We start from the raw sequence: 16,415 nt of genomic DNA on the forward strand, positions 1-16,415 counted from the left end.
CCTCTCCTTGGAGCTGGGAATGCCCGAGGGGATGGCGGCCTCGCTCCTCTCCTTGGAGCTGGGAATGCCCGAGGGGATGGCGGCCCTGTCTCTCTCCTCAGGGCCAGCGCCGGGGCTGAAAGCAGCCCGTAGCTGGGGCTGGTCACCCTGGGGGCCCTGACCCCGCTTTGCCCAGGGGCACCGGGGTGTTCTTCCGCGGCCCAGAAAACGCCCGCAGGGCGAGCGAGGGGCCCCGGGCCCCGCTGGGCAGCAGCGGCAGGGGCTGGAGGAGCCCCGGCCACCCGCCCGAGGGCGCGGGGGGCAGCCGCAGCAGCAGGGCTGGCCGCTGGGCATCGCGTGTCCCCAGCGAAGGGAAAGGGCTCGGAGCGGGGGGCAGCAGCTCCGTTCGTCTGATGGGCCAAGTGGTGACCCACGAGGGCTTTGCAGGGACGTGGCAGAACTGTGGGTCGCGCTGGAGCCGCGTACTGGGACTTCCAGCTTCTGCTAATGAGCCTCTTGTGTCCCGTGGGGGCCTAAACTTTTACTGTTGCTGTTGGAAAAGGGATGGACGAGGATTTCTTTCACCGGTGTCAAAAGCTTGTTTTGTATTAATGYGTCGACTCTTACTGGAATGTCTTCAAGGATACTTGGCTTAATGTTGGTTTCCCCTTGCTGCAAACTTTTATTACTAAATAAATAAGAGCATTCAGCGTAGCTGTAGGCCAGTATAATTCTTCATACTGCGTGGCAAAAACGTGGTTTAAATTTGGGCTTTGGGTCTGGTAGAGGCTTTGAATAAAACCGTGCGTTGCTCCCTGACAAAGCTCGGGGTGGCTGGAAAAGCCTGTGAATCTGCCTGGCCTTGGTGGTGCTGCTCGCTGGGAAGGGGGAGAGCAGCAAGAGGGCTCCTTAACRCACTGGGCTTGGGTTTTTTCACTCTGCAAAGTGCATTTGCTTACTATTAAAAATGTATTAAAAAAGAAGGGCYAGATCGTGGCCAAGCATTGGCGGGGACAGCTTCATACAGCCTTAAAATAGTTTTGAATTATTGCCCTCGCTGCTAAAAATGGATACTGGCTAGAAATGGATAACGTGACTCCGTAACTTAAAATAAGTGCCTCATCCTAAGGTAATTCAGTCGCAGCACATTTGGAGTAAATGAAAACATATCCTGGCGATGCGTAGCAGGCTTGGAAAACAGGAAAGATCTGATTCTGCTCCCACTGGAGTCTGGCACAAAAGCCTATTTACTTCAGTGGGTACAAAGATTTTAAAAATTTACAGCCTTATCCCAAATGTTGCAATGGATTTCCCAACCACATGTATGTGATGGAGCGAGGGATCTGCGGAGACACTTGGACACAACTGGAAACCCTCCCTCCCTGCCGGGGCCTGCGACCGGCCGGGCCTCCGAGCAGGCAAAACCCCTTTGGTGTTTGCAGTAAATCCCTTCCCAACCGGGGCTTCCGCTTCCCACAGTCTTGTGCTTTGGGCCTGTCTTTGTGGCCGACCCCTGCCTGGGGATATGTGTGTTTTTCTTCGGAGCTTTGCTCCTTTGTGGTGCAACGTGAGGAATGCTCCTCTTCTGACGATGCACCAGGTAAGGGAAAAGCTCTTCTCATCAGCACTTCCCAGGCATTTGCAGGCCTGAGGCCCTGGACTTTGGCAGAAGGAAGAGTTTAGGCAAGCTGATCCTGGGGACAACTTCTTGGGCTCTGGAGCCCTTCCCATCCCCTGCGGAAGAGGGTRCAAATCTGCAAATTTGCCTGGCTGGGAGTCCTCTGCTCCTGGGTCTGCAGAGCAGCAGCCCTCGGCACGGGGACACGGAGCAAATCCCGAGGAGGGGAAGAGCTTGAGCCCAGGTGTCCTATCCCAGGACAAGCTGGAGCCAAGGGGTGACACCCGGTGACACGTGTGCCATGTATCTTGCAGGAACAGGTTAGATGTTAGCAGCGAGACTTAGCTGTGATTTACTTTTAGAAACAGCCGGTAACAGCGGGCAGCTGGCTACCCTAAGGGCAGGCGGTAGGGGAGGAGGCGGCTGGTGTCCCAGGSCTTGCAGGAGGAGTGGGAGGAGTGAATCCAAGCTGCTCCGGGAGAGAGTTGGACCCATCTGAAATGCTGGAGAGCTGCTGGGGTGGGGAGGCAGTTGCTCAGCTTCCTCCGAGGGGTTAGAATAACTGGCCACTGTGTTTCAGATCCCTGTTTTCAGTCATGATTTATATTAGCGGGCAGGAAATCTGATTTAAGTTGACTTATCTTGATTTACATCTGTACTTTAGTTAGCTTTCTGAAAGCCTTAGTGTAGTCTGTACCACCACAACTGCCCTGTTCTTTACTAACACAGTGAGTGTATCTTTCTATTTAAACAAATGCTCAACTTTTTACCATTTGCTTTGGTTAATGTATTTTTTCCATTTTCTGTTAAAAATGATGAATGGGGCTTTTCTTATTTGCTTGATTAATTTTTCACTTCTGATTTTCATCAGCTAGGTTTGGATGGAAATTGGAATTCAATTAACAAACAAAAACAGCATTTAAAAATTGTTTTTATTAGTTAAATGTGTAACGTAGACGAAAAAGGCTTATCAAGCCTGTTTTGCATTTAGAGCGTACTGGCTTTTGCAAAAGAAAAACAAAGCCAGCATTATCAGATGTTCATGAACTGAAGTAATTGTTTCTGGTTACCATGCACTTCAGGAATCTCAGTTCTCAGAACTAGGCAAGCTCAGTTTCTGGAGCTTGTCTTGGTCCTTTTTTTAATCTTTATTTTCTTTTTTATCCGAAGTTCTCCCTCTGAGTGAACACCCTGGTGCTGTCKAACTGTTCCTCAGGCTCCTGCTCCRGCAGCCAGAAACACGTAGGTCAATCCAGGCTCCACAGGCTTCTTAGACCTACTGCTGGGCTTTGACCAGTAGTCTGACAGGGCAAAGTTCATCATGCCTTTTTCTTCCCTCTTCTCAGCTTGCTTTATCTTATTTGAACTTTAACGCTAGAGAGAAAACAACAGGTTTTCTTCCGTGCACCTCCCTGGTTTGCAGTGTGGCTTTTTGGATGCTTCACCTCGTGACAGGGCTGTGTTCTGAGTGTTGGGCTTTGTGGTCCCCTGCCTGGAGGATGGTTTGTGGGGGTGGTTGTTTCTCTGTGTGGTTGTTCTTAGGGCCCCTGTGTTTGAGGCTTCACGGTGGACCTGAGTCTTAAGGCTTTGGGGAGCCTTTGCAGAACTCGTCTGATCAAATGTGCCATTCAGCAGCTCCAGATACCTCCATGCTTTAAGGCAAGTGATGACCAACCCACCACTAGGGTGTTTTATATTAACATGCAAGAGTCACTTACCTGGCAGCGGATGAGATCACGTGCTTTGGCCTCAGCACTCAACAGGGAAGTCCTTAGTAAAGTCTGGTGATACCTTGAGACAACCTCTGGTCAAGAGCAGCAGAGAGAGGAATAAAACYCTGGGCTGGTGCTTCAGGGCCAGCCTGAGTTGAGGGCTGCTCCCTGGCTGGTGTGAGTGTTGTACCCGTCCTGCTCAGTGCTACAGCTGGAGGTATCTTGTGGTCACCTTGCCCAAACCTGTGTCATCAAGATAGGTTTGAAACAGGATCCTCAGAATTGGCAGCAAGACCAATTTGGACTTTGGAGGAGGTCAACCTTGAACCCTTTGGACAAAYGTTGCACAAAAGGTCTCTGCCTCGTGGGTCTGTGACTGAGGTTTCTCTAAGTTTGGAGGAATACATGGACAGTGCRTCTTGGAGAAACCAGTTTCTCCATTTCTCCCAATTTAAAAGGCTTTTTGTCCTGCTCTTTCAGCTCCCAAAGTGGTTTTACCTTGAACAAACTATTTTGTTCTATGAGGAGAAATAAACTGGATGGATTTTAAGCTTAAAACTGATTCATCCTCTAAGGAGGCTATGAACCAGGTGAAGTGGTAACTTTACTATAAATATCAGTGATCCTATCTGATATTGCTCTATCTTCTCATGAAGCTCTATAAATTCAGATTAATTATGCATCTTTCTCCTTCGCCATGGAGGCTTGAAATAATGTTTTTAATATCATTCCTATTTTGAAAAGGGGACTATGAAGGAATAAGTTGAACTATAGGATGTTCTTTGCAGTCCATATGGACAGATACTTACTCCAAGACTTTTTTTCAGTTTGAAATACATATTTAAGCAAGCTTCATCTGGCCTTCTTATACTTGAATTCTGTGCAATTAGAAAATGTTACCTAAATTTATTGCTTCTAATACATAGTTAAGATTTGGGAATCTAATTCTGACATAATTCATCCTAAAAGTTCCTGGAAAGCTATGTGACTTATGGGGCATGGAGCAGAGAAGATGGAGTTCAAGTGGGTTTTCTTTTTCTCCTGGGAACTCCAGAAGCTTCTGTGAGATCRATGGGTGGTGTCGGCACCGCCTCACACGTTGCTGGAGTTTGCTTCGACTCTGTTCGAGGATAGTCTTCCTCTAAATACAAAATGGTATTTTAAAAGTTGAAAGGGTAAGGAGGTAGGAAAATAATAAATTRAACTGGTGTTACGATGTTCTCTTGAAAGTCTTTGTTATACGCTATTACTGCCGAGATCGGTCATCTTGATGTTCATGCTCTAAGAAAAATCAAGCTATGCTATTTGGAGTGGTTAAAACCAGTGGGATAAGGGAATGGATGTGCTACTCCTAAATCCTTTGCTGGGCCTAAGGGGAGAGGATTTGCTTGTACCCATGTGTCAATACACGGCTGCAGGCAGGAACGTGAAAAACGGCAGTGGGARTTGAGTGCCTGTGTTCCCTGGTGACAACGTGTGTCACTCGTGCATCGCCGTGCAGCTTAACGGGTAAGGAGAATCATTCCAAAAACAAACAAAACAGTTGGCTTTCTTTCATTTAAGTCTTAATCACAGAATGGTTGAGGCTGGAAGGGACCTCTAATGTAGCAATGAGTGAGAACCACGAGGAGGGAGAGGGGCTGGAAGGCCGCGTGTTCCTCGCCTGCCTTCCCTTGCCTGTGTCGCCCATCTTTTGTGTAACCGGTGAAGCAGCAGAAAGGAATTTCAGCGGTGAGCTGAGTCTGGCCAAGGAGGCGGCTTGGAATCGGGCTTTGGGAAGGAGAGGGAACAACAGCGCTGCGAGGCAGACGAGCACTGGAGGGAAGCAGGAAACACCCGCAAACAGAAGCGGGAGGCCCGCGCCATGCTGCGGGCCTGCGGGCCGCGCCGCGGCCGCCATGCCCTCGGGCGGAGGCTGCGCGAGCTCGCGCCGCCGGAGCCGCGTTTCCTGGCCCGTCCGTGGCCGCGTTGTGCCAGCGACCCCGAGGTCGGGCAGGACGAGCTTGGCGGGGGTGGCGGCCGCGGCGCGAGCGGGCCCGGGAGCGAAGCCGGAGCGAGAGGCGCCTCCTGACTCGGCACCCCTTCAGAAGCGGCTTTCACAAGCAGGGAGATCTCAAGGCACCTCCGATAGCATCTCCAAGTAGCTGGAAACACTGTTGGATTGACGATGGAAGTGTGCAGGGACTTGCTGTGAGTACCCTCTATGGGTGTTTGTGAAAATGAGAGGAGAAATGAGTAATCTTCTGGAGAGCAGTTTTGCACATCACTGCCGTGACTGGTGTCCCTCCTTCCCAACACGCACTGTCAGGGCGTAGCTTCGGGATTGGATCGCTCCAAGCTGATGGGGAGGCAGGAACGTGCTGCTCCTGCCTCTCCCCGCAGCCCGGCCTGACTGCTCTGGCTTCTGGCTTTGCACCTTCCTGCAGGGCAGCCCCCGGCTGCTCGGGTCGGGCACCTGCTCCCTGCATGGAAAACCAGCCGGGACCACGGGATGGAGGGAATGCTGCGGGATGGGAGCTGGGTCCTGGGAAAACGTGGGCTCCAATCAGCAAAAACTCCCAAACATCCTGTGCCTTGTGTGCGGGGTAAACTGTGCAACTGTTGTGATCACCTGCAGCAACTGGCACAGCGTGGCTCTATTCTGAATATCCTATTTGGGGATTTCTTTACCTGGTGCATGGATCTGTGTCTGAATTTTTTTTTTTTTTCCCCCTGAGGTTACAGTTGTCTTCAGTTTACCAAATATAAAGTGGTGAAGCTTGGAAATGAGCATTTTGTTTTGATTTGTTACATGCTTAATGCCCCGGGACTTGGCTTCCCCTTGAAGCAAGTTGCTGAAACGTAGAAATAAGCMGAGATGGCCTTTGAAGGTTGCAGCTGCTGCTCAGTGTGTGTTGCATGTCGCGTGTCCTTTCCAAAAGATCTCGGGAAAAGCTGGCTCGGTGAGCGTGCGTGGCTCGTGGCCCTACCCAAATGTGCCGGAGAACAAGGCTAAGTGTGTGCAGTGYTTTCCTGCGACCGCCCTTGCCTGCCTTTGGAGTTGCCTTTGTGGGCAAAGTGTTTGGTGGCCCTGTCCTGCTGAGGATGAATGAAATACGTTTTGAAAATGCACAAGMATGACTGTGTAGAGGGCAGGGGGCTTTCAAGAGGGCCCGAAATGCCCCCTAGCTCTAGGGAGGGCTGGTGTGAAACGCTCCAGGGAAGTGGTTTGGGTGCAATGGGTTAGCCTGCTGCCAGGGAGCCAACTGTTACATAATGGTGCACAAGAGGAACCGCTGGCAATTTTCAAGCTGGCCATCGCTGCAGATCGCTCCCGCACGAGGGAAGTCGTAGTGCCTGTGCAACTCCCATCCGTGCTTTCTGGGAAGCTCTCACACGAGCTGCTATTGACAAGTAACTCRGGAAGTGGGGGGGAGTTTGTGTACTTAAGCTACAGTTTGTGACTTAAGGTGTAGCCCATTCGCTTGCAGCAGTCTCATCTGATGAGTCTTGTGTGTGGAAAAGCATCGAGGTAGTGACAGGTAAGGATGAACTCGTCTTGAAGCAGCAGCAGCTCAACTGTTAAACTCTCTGCATAAAGATTGCAACTATTTTACAAAAGATAAAAGAATCCTCTTTTGGCTTGAATTGTCCTTCCATGTTCTGTGAATTTCATTATTTTTCAGAAAGAAAAAGCCAGACCTTTAACATTTGGACTTTGCAGGGCATCCTAAGATATCCCCCTCATTTCCATGCATGCTTGTTCCATACCAGTTTTCCTGTCAGTCTGATTCATAATGTTCAAAAACATTCACTGCATATTTCCTTCTTCCCCACAGCAACAGCCCGAGTCTGAGACTGTTCATCTGTTCATCCCAGCCTTGGCAGTTGGAGCTATTATTGGCAAGCAGGGACAGCACATCAAACAACTTTCTCGTTTTGCAGGCGCATCTATTAAGGTATTATTACCCTGACTAACTTTCTGTCTATTTTATACGACACTTTCAGCAAGTTTGCACAAGCAGGATTTTCGTGAACATCCTCCCCCACTCTCCGCTGAGAATGTGATGTGATAAATGGTACATTTGTTTATAAATCATCTTTTCATCTTCCTTGAGACAAGATAATTATAGAAGCATGTTTTCAAACGTCTCCTGAGGTGTGAAATATAAGCTGCAAAGCAAACTACTTTGGTGGTCCCAATTTCTTAGAAACAGACTTAAGTCTTAATAAAGCAGCACATAAAGGCTTTCTTCTTGAGTTTGGTAAAGTGAAAATTAGCTAGGCAAATTCCCCTTCTACAAACAAATGCCAGGCAAGGTCTGTTACTACTGGGATCTGCCTTGCTCTGTTTCAGGCCAGAGACTTGGAGATAYCAAGATGTGATGGCTCCGCTCTGAAGTTCTTTCTGTCTTTATAACCATGTGGGTAGTCTCAGCTCCTGAGTGGATCTGTTCTTTGACCACGGACCAGTGCCCGACAGTTTGTCTGGTTGTTGGTGTGTTGACCACCTCTCTGTGCCGATGAGAACAGGCTGGTTTGCAGCAGCTGAACTAGCAGAGGGACAGGTTCAAACCCGGGCCGCTTGGTGCAGCTGCTCCCTGGCCACTTTGCCCCTCGCTGTGCGTAGGGCCTCAGCAGCGCGGTGGCCTCCTGGGCTGCAGGAAGGCCTTGGGTTCCTGCTGGAAGCACCAGGGGAAGTGCAGGAAGGAGGGTTTCCTCTGCCAGGACCCTGCAAATAGGGTTTCCTCTGCCAGGGCTCTGCTGTTCYGTGCTGTAGAGACACCGTGTTGCCTAAATTACTAACAGTGTTCCAGTAGTGTGTGTTATGTGCCCAAGCTTCAGTTCCCTCTTGGCTTATCTTCAGCTTGGGAGTGCCCGTAGAGGCACCAGAAAGCAGCACCCGGAGCCCCCTTAGCGGCTGCTGTGGAGGAGAGGGGCCCGGGGCGGYTGGTGAGCAGACCTGGCACGTGCCTCCCCGAACACCCGTCGCTTTGCTGGCCAGGAAAGCAGCAGGGCTGCTGCCCACCTCCATCCTTTATAAGCACGGCCTTAAGTCTCCGAGTTGTCCAACATGCATGGCTTGCGTTGGTAGAGCGCTGGGGTGAGAAACCGAGTGGAGGGAAGGGTAGGAAGCGCTGGGTGTTGGTCTGGGGGGGKGTGTGGTGGTGGTTTTGCTTTTATCAAATTGTCCTCGTACTGGGGTGAGCATTCCAGAGGTGTTATCTGTAGGCTAGGCAGCATGTGGAAGGTACTGCTATGGTGGAGAGAGAAACATGAAGCAACCTGGACCTCCGAGAACCAGCCCAAACTAGTTCTGTATTTGGGCCTTGGAAGACAGTTTAGTGGAAAGGGAGTTGCCCAAGTTTCTCACGCGTCGGGCTAACAGTGGCCTCAGGCCTCCTCTAGAGGCTGGCACCCCTCTACCCAACACGTTTAACATATCAGTGGWAATTGAAAGCCAGTTAAAGGTTTGCCAGAGCTCTCGCCTTCTGCTCCTTCATCAGGAATAAAGTAATAGAGACTCATGGAAGCGGAGCCAAATCTCCACAGAAGTGTACGGATAGAGGGCATGCTTGCTAAACAGTGAGGCTGCAGATTTGGGCAGGTATCAATTGAAATTTCATTTTCTTTCTAACTCTGATCTGACCCAACAGCATGSAGCAGCACCCTTGCTTTTGTGGGATAATAAGTGTTTCAAGTGGCAGTGGGTTCCAGCTTGCTAAATGTCCTTGATGGTGACCACCTGTCATTCAAGTAATCTTTACTCTAACTTTTGAGCAAAATATTAAAGAATTAATAAGGAGTCAGCATGGTAGCTAAAAGTTGGAGGGAGCGTTGCTAGAATAGCTTCCACTTTGCCACATTTGTAAGCTTCCCTCTCTGTGGTGGAAGAATTAAGCCCATGCTTGGCCTTCTAGGCTTGCTTTGAGGTGTGTACATGATGGCTGCATATGAAAGCATTTTATACCCATCTGCTTTCTTGTCTGTGCTCGTGCTGAGCTCTGCAGATCAGATGCAACGAGGTTAGTCATCAGATGAGACCGAATGCGCGGCAGCTGGGCAGGGGCTCCGTGTCCGGCTCGCTGCCTCCGAGACGCTCCCGTGCYGGCCCCGCTGCCCAGGGCGCAGGTTGGCAGGGGCTGCAGGGCTGGGATGAGCTGGGGAAGGGGGTTGGGGGAGGCCGAGGAGCAGCTGGGCTCGTGCACCCACCTCGCAGCAGGGCCGGGGAGCCCCTGCCCGGTCCTGCTGGCCAGGGACGCCTGGAGCTGCTCTTGCCCCCCGGGGCTGCTGTGTGCGCCCGGGCTGGGCAGCGTTGAACAGCTGGGTTGGGACTCGGAGCGGGAGACAAGCTGGTTTCCAGCTAGCAAGGTAAATGAGTTCCTCCAAATGCCCCGCTTTGCTGGTGGTGGGGAAGGGGAGGTGTATGCGCCCCTGGCAGAGAGGCCGAATTAGCACTGAGGTTTCTCCGATTGCCCCTGCTGATGTGGAAAGGCTGCCTGCTGCTGGGCGGGCGTGTTGCTCWCAGCCCTCAGCTACGGCGAGCCCCAGCTGCTGAGAAAAGAACACGGTGTGCCAAGATAAAAGCCGAGCGAGAAATGGCTCAGAACACCTATTTGTGTAAGAAACAGAGATGCAGTGCAGACTTGATGGAAAATGTTTATCCTAAAATTTCAATAAAGAAGCAGGTGTTCACTAAGAAAAAGGTGAGGAGACGGAGAGACAAATCACAGGGTTCATTGTACCTGAATGGAGGTTCGCAGGCTGAGCTCTGCTCAGCTGACTGCAGGAGCTGCTTGAAGCTTTGCACCTCTAAAGTACTTGTGTGCTCCAAATAATGAATGGATTTAGTCTTTTCTTGCTCTTACCACAACCTTGTGTTTTGTTATTTTAGTGTATGTACTGCTGTAAAATGAATGTCTCTCTATATAAAGCTAAGTAGAAAGCAGGAATTATAGAAAAAATAAATATGCCAGCCAAGTAGCGTACGTAGCGTGTTCTCCATCTTAGGATACGGCATGAATAATTATATGAACTTTGGTTAGCAAAATTCCTCAGTGACAATGATACATGGTGACTGGTAATTTGTCTGAAATAAACTACAGCTGTTAAATATGAAAAACATCCCCATGCCAACAGCCACGATGAAATCCTGTAGTGTTTAATATATTGCCCATTCAACAGTGGCTCTGTAATACTAGATGCAACAATGGAAATGTCAGTTGTGATAAACAAAAGATTCATACAGAATGTCAGAGGCTACTTTGAATTATTTAATGCCATTGGAGTCTGAGAACAACACACACAGAAATCTTACTTTTGTGGTGACATGAACTGCTAGAGACCCTACAGGCATCTCTGTCTCAGCTGCGGTGGAGCTTGATTTTTGAGACACACAAATGCCTCTGGATGCAAAACCACTGGAAGCTGCAAACTTGTCATCCAGTATGGACGAGTGTTGCAGATACGATGAGTTACAAGAGTAAAGTGACCTTCTGCTTTCAGAGATGGACCCAAACTTGGGCTCACGGGCACAGCTTGTTAGAAAGACTATTTAAACTAACAGGAGCATAAAAATCTGTCTATTAACTAGGCTTGTTTTCTGAAAGCTGCATGTCTTGCATCATTCCTGGCCACATGAAAATTGCTGTGGGATTTTGCCATCTGCAGATGAGTAGCTATGCCTTTAATTTTCAGAAATAAACTTGCTTATGATTTAGCCAACTTCTTTCTACACGTTTCATTATAGCTAATTAATGCACTTTAAGGAGAACAAACTCATCCTGACTGAAGCACTGCAGCGAATAATTTCTCACCCTTGAGCAGAATGTGAGACTGAATTGGGAGGAGGTGGCTTTAAAGGATTTCTCCAAAAAAAGCTACCAGCAGCTATGTTTATCTGTTCCAGATTGCCCCTGCTGAAGGACCAGATGCCAAGCTGAGAATGGTTATCATCACTGGACCTCCAGAAGCTCAGTTCAAGGTACAACGTATAAAAACTTGTCAATCTATAGTGGCCTTTGGGCTATAAGGGGCTATAGTGAAAACGAACTATTTGGTTCTCAGTGCTGTTTTATTCAGAATTTTAGTATGTACTTGATTTTTGCTTTCCTTTTGCCAAAAGGAATCACATGTGACTATATGAGTAATACAGTATCATCAGAGGCCGTGTTCTGGTTACCTTCAGCTAGTGGGAGTTTTACATAAGGTTGAATCAAATCTAGCATGAAAATATAACCATATTGCATTCCTATTTTCCCCTCTAGTCTATGAATGTAATAGTTGAGTCTTTGCAGTCTATTTTAATTTATGAAAAAAATGAGTTCACTTAATTGATGAGAGACTGAGTCTCTCCAGGTTACTGTTGTGTGCCAGATGGAACATCCTTGCTGTGTAGCTCTACAGATAAGTGCGAGGTTCCAGGTTCCTAATTGTCTTTATGTCCCAGCTGYGTGGAGATGCTCCAACTTTTTTTTTCTTTTTTTTTTTTTTCCTCTTTTTCTCAAATAAAATAGTGGGGTGGCCTTCTCCTTTCCCTGCTAAGGGATAAATGTAGTTACTCCAAAGGAGCTGGCTGTGTTCAGGGTAGTACCAATAGTTCTGTGCAGCAGGCAACCTTCCTCATGGATGAGGCCCAGAGCAGGTAGTAAGTCRCTCGAGAGTTCATGTCCTGGCACTGCTTTCTTGCCTGTTCCCAATTTTTATAGCTTTGTATTTTTTGCTTCAGGGCATCTTGCAAGAAGCAGGTGTAAAAWCTTCGGGCCTATCTAGCATGGGTTTCACGAATGCCTTGAGGAGTTTTGGGACGTGTCGGGGCTGGGTATTCTGAGATGGTRATGACAATCCTGGATGAGTTCAGGATTATTGCTCATTTTGAAGTCTTAGCATATTGATTTGAAAAGCTCCTGAGTCTGAGACTAATTTAGAAGTGCTGCTTGCCCAAGGGTCTGTGGCCTCAGGGCTCGACCATGCACTGCYTGTGCATGGGGCACTCGTACTCTGGGAGAAGCACATGGGCATCTTTTGGTTTGGYTACCTTTTTCCTTCCACCAGATATCAGGAGCTTGACCCTCTGGCCAGATTTGGACACCCCTGACTCTAATTTTCTTMTAGTCCAAGCCAATTTTTAAGCTTCTAACCCGAGGTAGCCCTGGACTTGCCCAGCCCAGTCCTCTGCCAGCTGCTTCTCCCAGGCCCAGATCGTGCGAGGAAGAAGGTCTCCCTGTTTTCCAGCCCCTGCTTGGGCTATAGTCACATCGGCCGGTCGCTTCGGTGCGGCTCCGTGTTGGCCGAGCGGGGCCGACGCCGGCACAACCCATCTCCTGAGGGCGCCCGGCCTGCGGCCCGGCAGCCGCCCGGCGCTCCCTTCAGCCGCCTTGCCCCGCTCTTGGAGCCTGCCGCTCCCCGGAGAGGGCCGGGGCAGGATCCAGCCCTTCCCCRGCTGGCGCCGCCTCAGAGGTGGGGCCCGTGTGGGGCAAGAGGGAGACTCTCTAGTCGCTCCCTGCTTGACCCTAAAGCAGCCCCAAGCCCAGCCCGCCTGAGCTGCGTCTCTCTGTGCTTCACAACTTCCTCGAGAGCTGAAATCACAGAGCTATTCCCAGCATTCCGAGCCTTTCCAAGCCCAGAGCGGAACTCGCGTTGTGACGCGGCAGTGACATGACACCCTTTTCCTATGGAACCTCTCCCGCTGGGCGCCGCCGGCTGAGCAGCTTCCCGGGGTCCTGCGGGCGGGAAACTTCGTTGTGAGGAAAACGGCTGCGCTCCGGCCTTTCTCTTGTGGCGAACCTGGAAGCAGCTCGGGKGTGTGGCTCGGAGCAGCATCCAACCTGCTCCTGGCAAACCCTCCTGAGCCGCCTCCTGGAGCAGGACGCGCTGACCCGCTGGSCGGCCAGTGGTGCAGGTGCTGAGCTCCTGCAGGGCTCTTGGATGGGCCTTTGCCTCCCCGGGAAGAGATTCCCGCTTTCCCGTGCGGCAGGGGGGCAGCTTCCCACCTGCTGGGTCAGGGCTGTGCACTTCACATTATTCTTTCCCATGCTGTGCCTGGACTTACCTGAGTACTGCCAGCTCCAAGGTTACAAAATGTCTTTGGGCTGGTGAATTTAGGGCAGTGTAAGCTTGTGTGGGCGGGAGGGAATGGGGAAAAGCTCAGGTGAAATCAGCTGCTGCCGGCTGTCGGGTGTTGTCCTTCTGGGCGGCACACGTCCCTTTGCCGGGTGTCCTGTGGGAGGCTGTGCCAGTTAGCCCAGGTGATAAAGGCTGGACCGGGAAGCGCCGGSGTCAGAGGTTTATCCTCTTTGCACAGCCTCTATCTCCGTGTCACAGCTGAATTGCTCTTTTGACACTGCAAAGAGAGGTATTATTTAAGAATCTATTGGTGAATGGCAGGAAGGAAAAAGGGAAAAAGTCAATATCTTAAAAATGGGCGAGGGGAACAGAGGGCAGGAGTGGAAGCAGCGAGGTTCAACAGGGAGCTGCCCATTTGTGCCAGAATTAATGTTTTGACGGTGGAAAACTGAGCAAGTCTTTTTTTCTTTTTTTTTTTTAAACCAAAATGTTGTGTAACTGAACATAAGAATATGCAGTTTGTGGTAAAAGAAGCCTTCAGCCCATGGCTGATTTTAGCTTCCTTAATATATGAACCAATTAACAGCAGTAATAAAAACACAATTCAGCCACGCGGCTCTCCTTTGCTACTCTTTACCTCTGCTGGAATGTAACCATTTATTTTAAAAGCAATATTTCACTGCAAATAGAATGATATAATGATCTCCAAGTCGTTCCTTGATAACCAGGTTTTGCAGGTGGTACAAAGACTTTTGGAAACTTCTGTATTTATTGAGGGAAACGTTTTATGAGGGTCATGTGTTGTGAGTTCTCCTTTCTGTGGATATCTTTAAAGTTGACTGGATTTCAGTAGGCACTGTTTAACTGAAAATGTTTTTGCAGGCTCAAGGGAGAATCTATGGAAAACTTAAAGAAGAAAATTTCTTTGGACCTAAAGAAGAAGTGAAACTTGAGGCTCATATAAAAGTGCCATCCTATGCTGCTGGTAGAGTTATTGGTAAAGGAGGCAAAACGGTAAGTATCTGAAGTAAAACTTCTGTGCTGTTCAGTTAGGCTTCCAATTTAAGCATGCATACACCTATAGAGATTAAACAGTTAGCTAATTAATAGCTAACTCCACAAAGTTACATTAAAGCTAATGCTATTTTCTTAATTGTAAGTTTCAGAGTCCTCTGTCCTATGGAGGCTTTTCAAGGAAACTATTTGGCATTTTCTTTCCTCATGTTATACATGACATGAGCGTTCTGACCTTAAACTTGTAAACTCAACTGTAAACACTGTCAAACTGTGGCATCTCTCTGTTTTTAAGTGATGTATTTAACTCCTTCTGTGTGTTGCATTTAGAGTCTTTGAAGCCCTTTTACAGCCAGGGGAACTTGGTGCTAATTTATGTTAGCGAGACAAGCAGCTCATCTTGCAATGCTCACTGCTGGATGAGGATGCTCTCGGGTGTGTGCATATGYTTTTGCTTAATGCTTTTAATGTAGMGGATGCTGTTTCCGTGCTCGCCAGTTCTTCATCTTTGAGGCTYGGTTGTTGTAGGATTTTTGTTTGTTTGAATTGCTTCCTTTTTTCTGACTCCTACCTATTTATAGGTAAATGAGCTTCAAAACTTGACAAGTGCGGAAGTTGTAGTCCCTCGTGACCAGACACCTGATGAAAATGATCAGGTGGTTGTGAAAATAACTGGTCACTTCTATGCATGCCAGGTAGGAGGGGTTGGAATTAYTTCTTTTTCCTTTGTTTTTGTATTACCTGGATGTTGCCATGACCTGTCCTTTATATCTRTAGGGATGCAAGGGCCGTACTCGGGATAAGGAAAGCGCTGCTTGCCAGGGCTCTGTAACTGTCTTCCTGAAAGAAACCTTCCCCATGCTAATGGGAGAGACTTGTAGCAATATTGCACTCACATATGGAAAACAAGCTTTTTTGGCATGTCTAATGCCAGCATGTTTAGGATTTGGGAGAGGTGGAGAGGTTGCATATATCCGTGCTTATCTTCAAATCCTGTGAGATGCATCTCACCTGGCTTTCATCTCAGTTTTAGTCTGGTCACAACTGGGATTTTATTCTTTGAAAGTTGCAAYGGTGCCCAACTGCTGATTTCATTCCACAAAGGAATGAGTCACAGGATTCCTTCTCCTGCCTCTTGGTTCAGATTGATTCCTTTGCCATTTTGTTACGGGGTGACATGAGCCCAGAAATGAGGTGGGAGGGCAGATAAGTCCTGCAAGGTTGAATCTTCTGGATGCTGCGACGTGTTTGCTGCCCAATGAGAGTGGTTCTTACAAAATATTAGTGTCTCTGGAGACATAAAATGGAGTTAGCTTGAAATGCTGTTAGCCTACAGGTAGTCTCATTGTTAGYAGTCATCTCCCTGAGTTCAGGATGTCTGAAAACCAACCATGCAGGTAGTTAAAACAGGTGGAAAAAGAAGAAGAGTTCAAATTTAGTTGTGTATTACACCAAGCCAGATGTTGGGTCATCTGTCCCTACTGTTTGTTGATAGTGGGAAGTCAGTCACTCCAGATCTCCKGTACCCAGGAGCATCTGTAAACTCTTCTGTGAGGAGCGAGGCAGAGCGATGACTGCTTCTTTTCCTTTGTGTCCTTCAGCTTGCTCAGAGAAAAATTCAGGAAATTCTGGCTCAGGTAAGAAGGCAGCAGCAACAGCAAAAAACATTGCAAAGTGGACAGCCTCAGCCAAGACGGAAATAAAGGTTTAGGAAATGGCCCATCAGAGACAGATGCCAGACCAAAGACAGACTGTGCAACCGAGCGACGGGTGGCGAGCCCCCGTTGGAGTCATATGCAGAAGATCCACCAAGCCAATCACCTGTTCGAGGACCAGGCAACCGCTGAACGCTGTCTCTGAGAATGTATTCTGTTGTAGGCTCTCTCAAACTTTTGAAACCCAGCTTTAAAATAAGGACCCCTTCACTTCCCTTTTGTTCTATTCTCACAATTTAACATAAACTTGTTAGTCTTTTTTATTGTTCTTATTATTCCCCAACAATTTTAGAACTTGGTTTAATGAAGCTTTCTCTTCTGAGTTCACTGGTT

The 16,415-nt window shown here is 48.7% G+C and overlaps 1 protein-coding gene across 1 annotated transcript in view; it reads left to right on the forward strand.

Annotated features, from left to right (window-relative positions):
* The window catches only part of IGF2BP3 (insulin like growth factor 2 mRNA binding protein 3), a 77,390-nt gene extending 60,975 nt beyond the window's left edge, over positions 1-16,415 (forward strand). The window contains exons 10-14 of the mRNA XM_026033359.1: positions 7,128-7,247; positions 11,198-11,272; positions 14,236-14,367; positions 14,949-15,062; positions 15,969-16,415. Of these exons, the coding sequence (XP_025889144.1) occupies positions 7,128-7,247; positions 11,198-11,272; positions 14,236-14,367; positions 14,949-15,062; positions 15,969-16,070 (543 nt within the window). The 3' untranslated portion in view covers positions 16,071-16,415. The remainder of the gene's footprint in view (positions 1-7,127; positions 7,248-11,197; positions 11,273-14,235; positions 14,368-14,948; positions 15,063-15,968) is intronic.

The sequence above is a fragment of the Nothoprocta perdicaria genome, unplaced genomic scaffold (assembly GCF_003342845.1).
Source record: "Nothoprocta perdicaria isolate Ctin4 unplaced genomic scaffold, notPer1 scaffold_128, whole genome shotgun sequence".
NCBI lineage: Eukaryota > Metazoa > Chordata > Aves > Tinamiformes > Tinamidae > Nothoprocta > Nothoprocta perdicaria.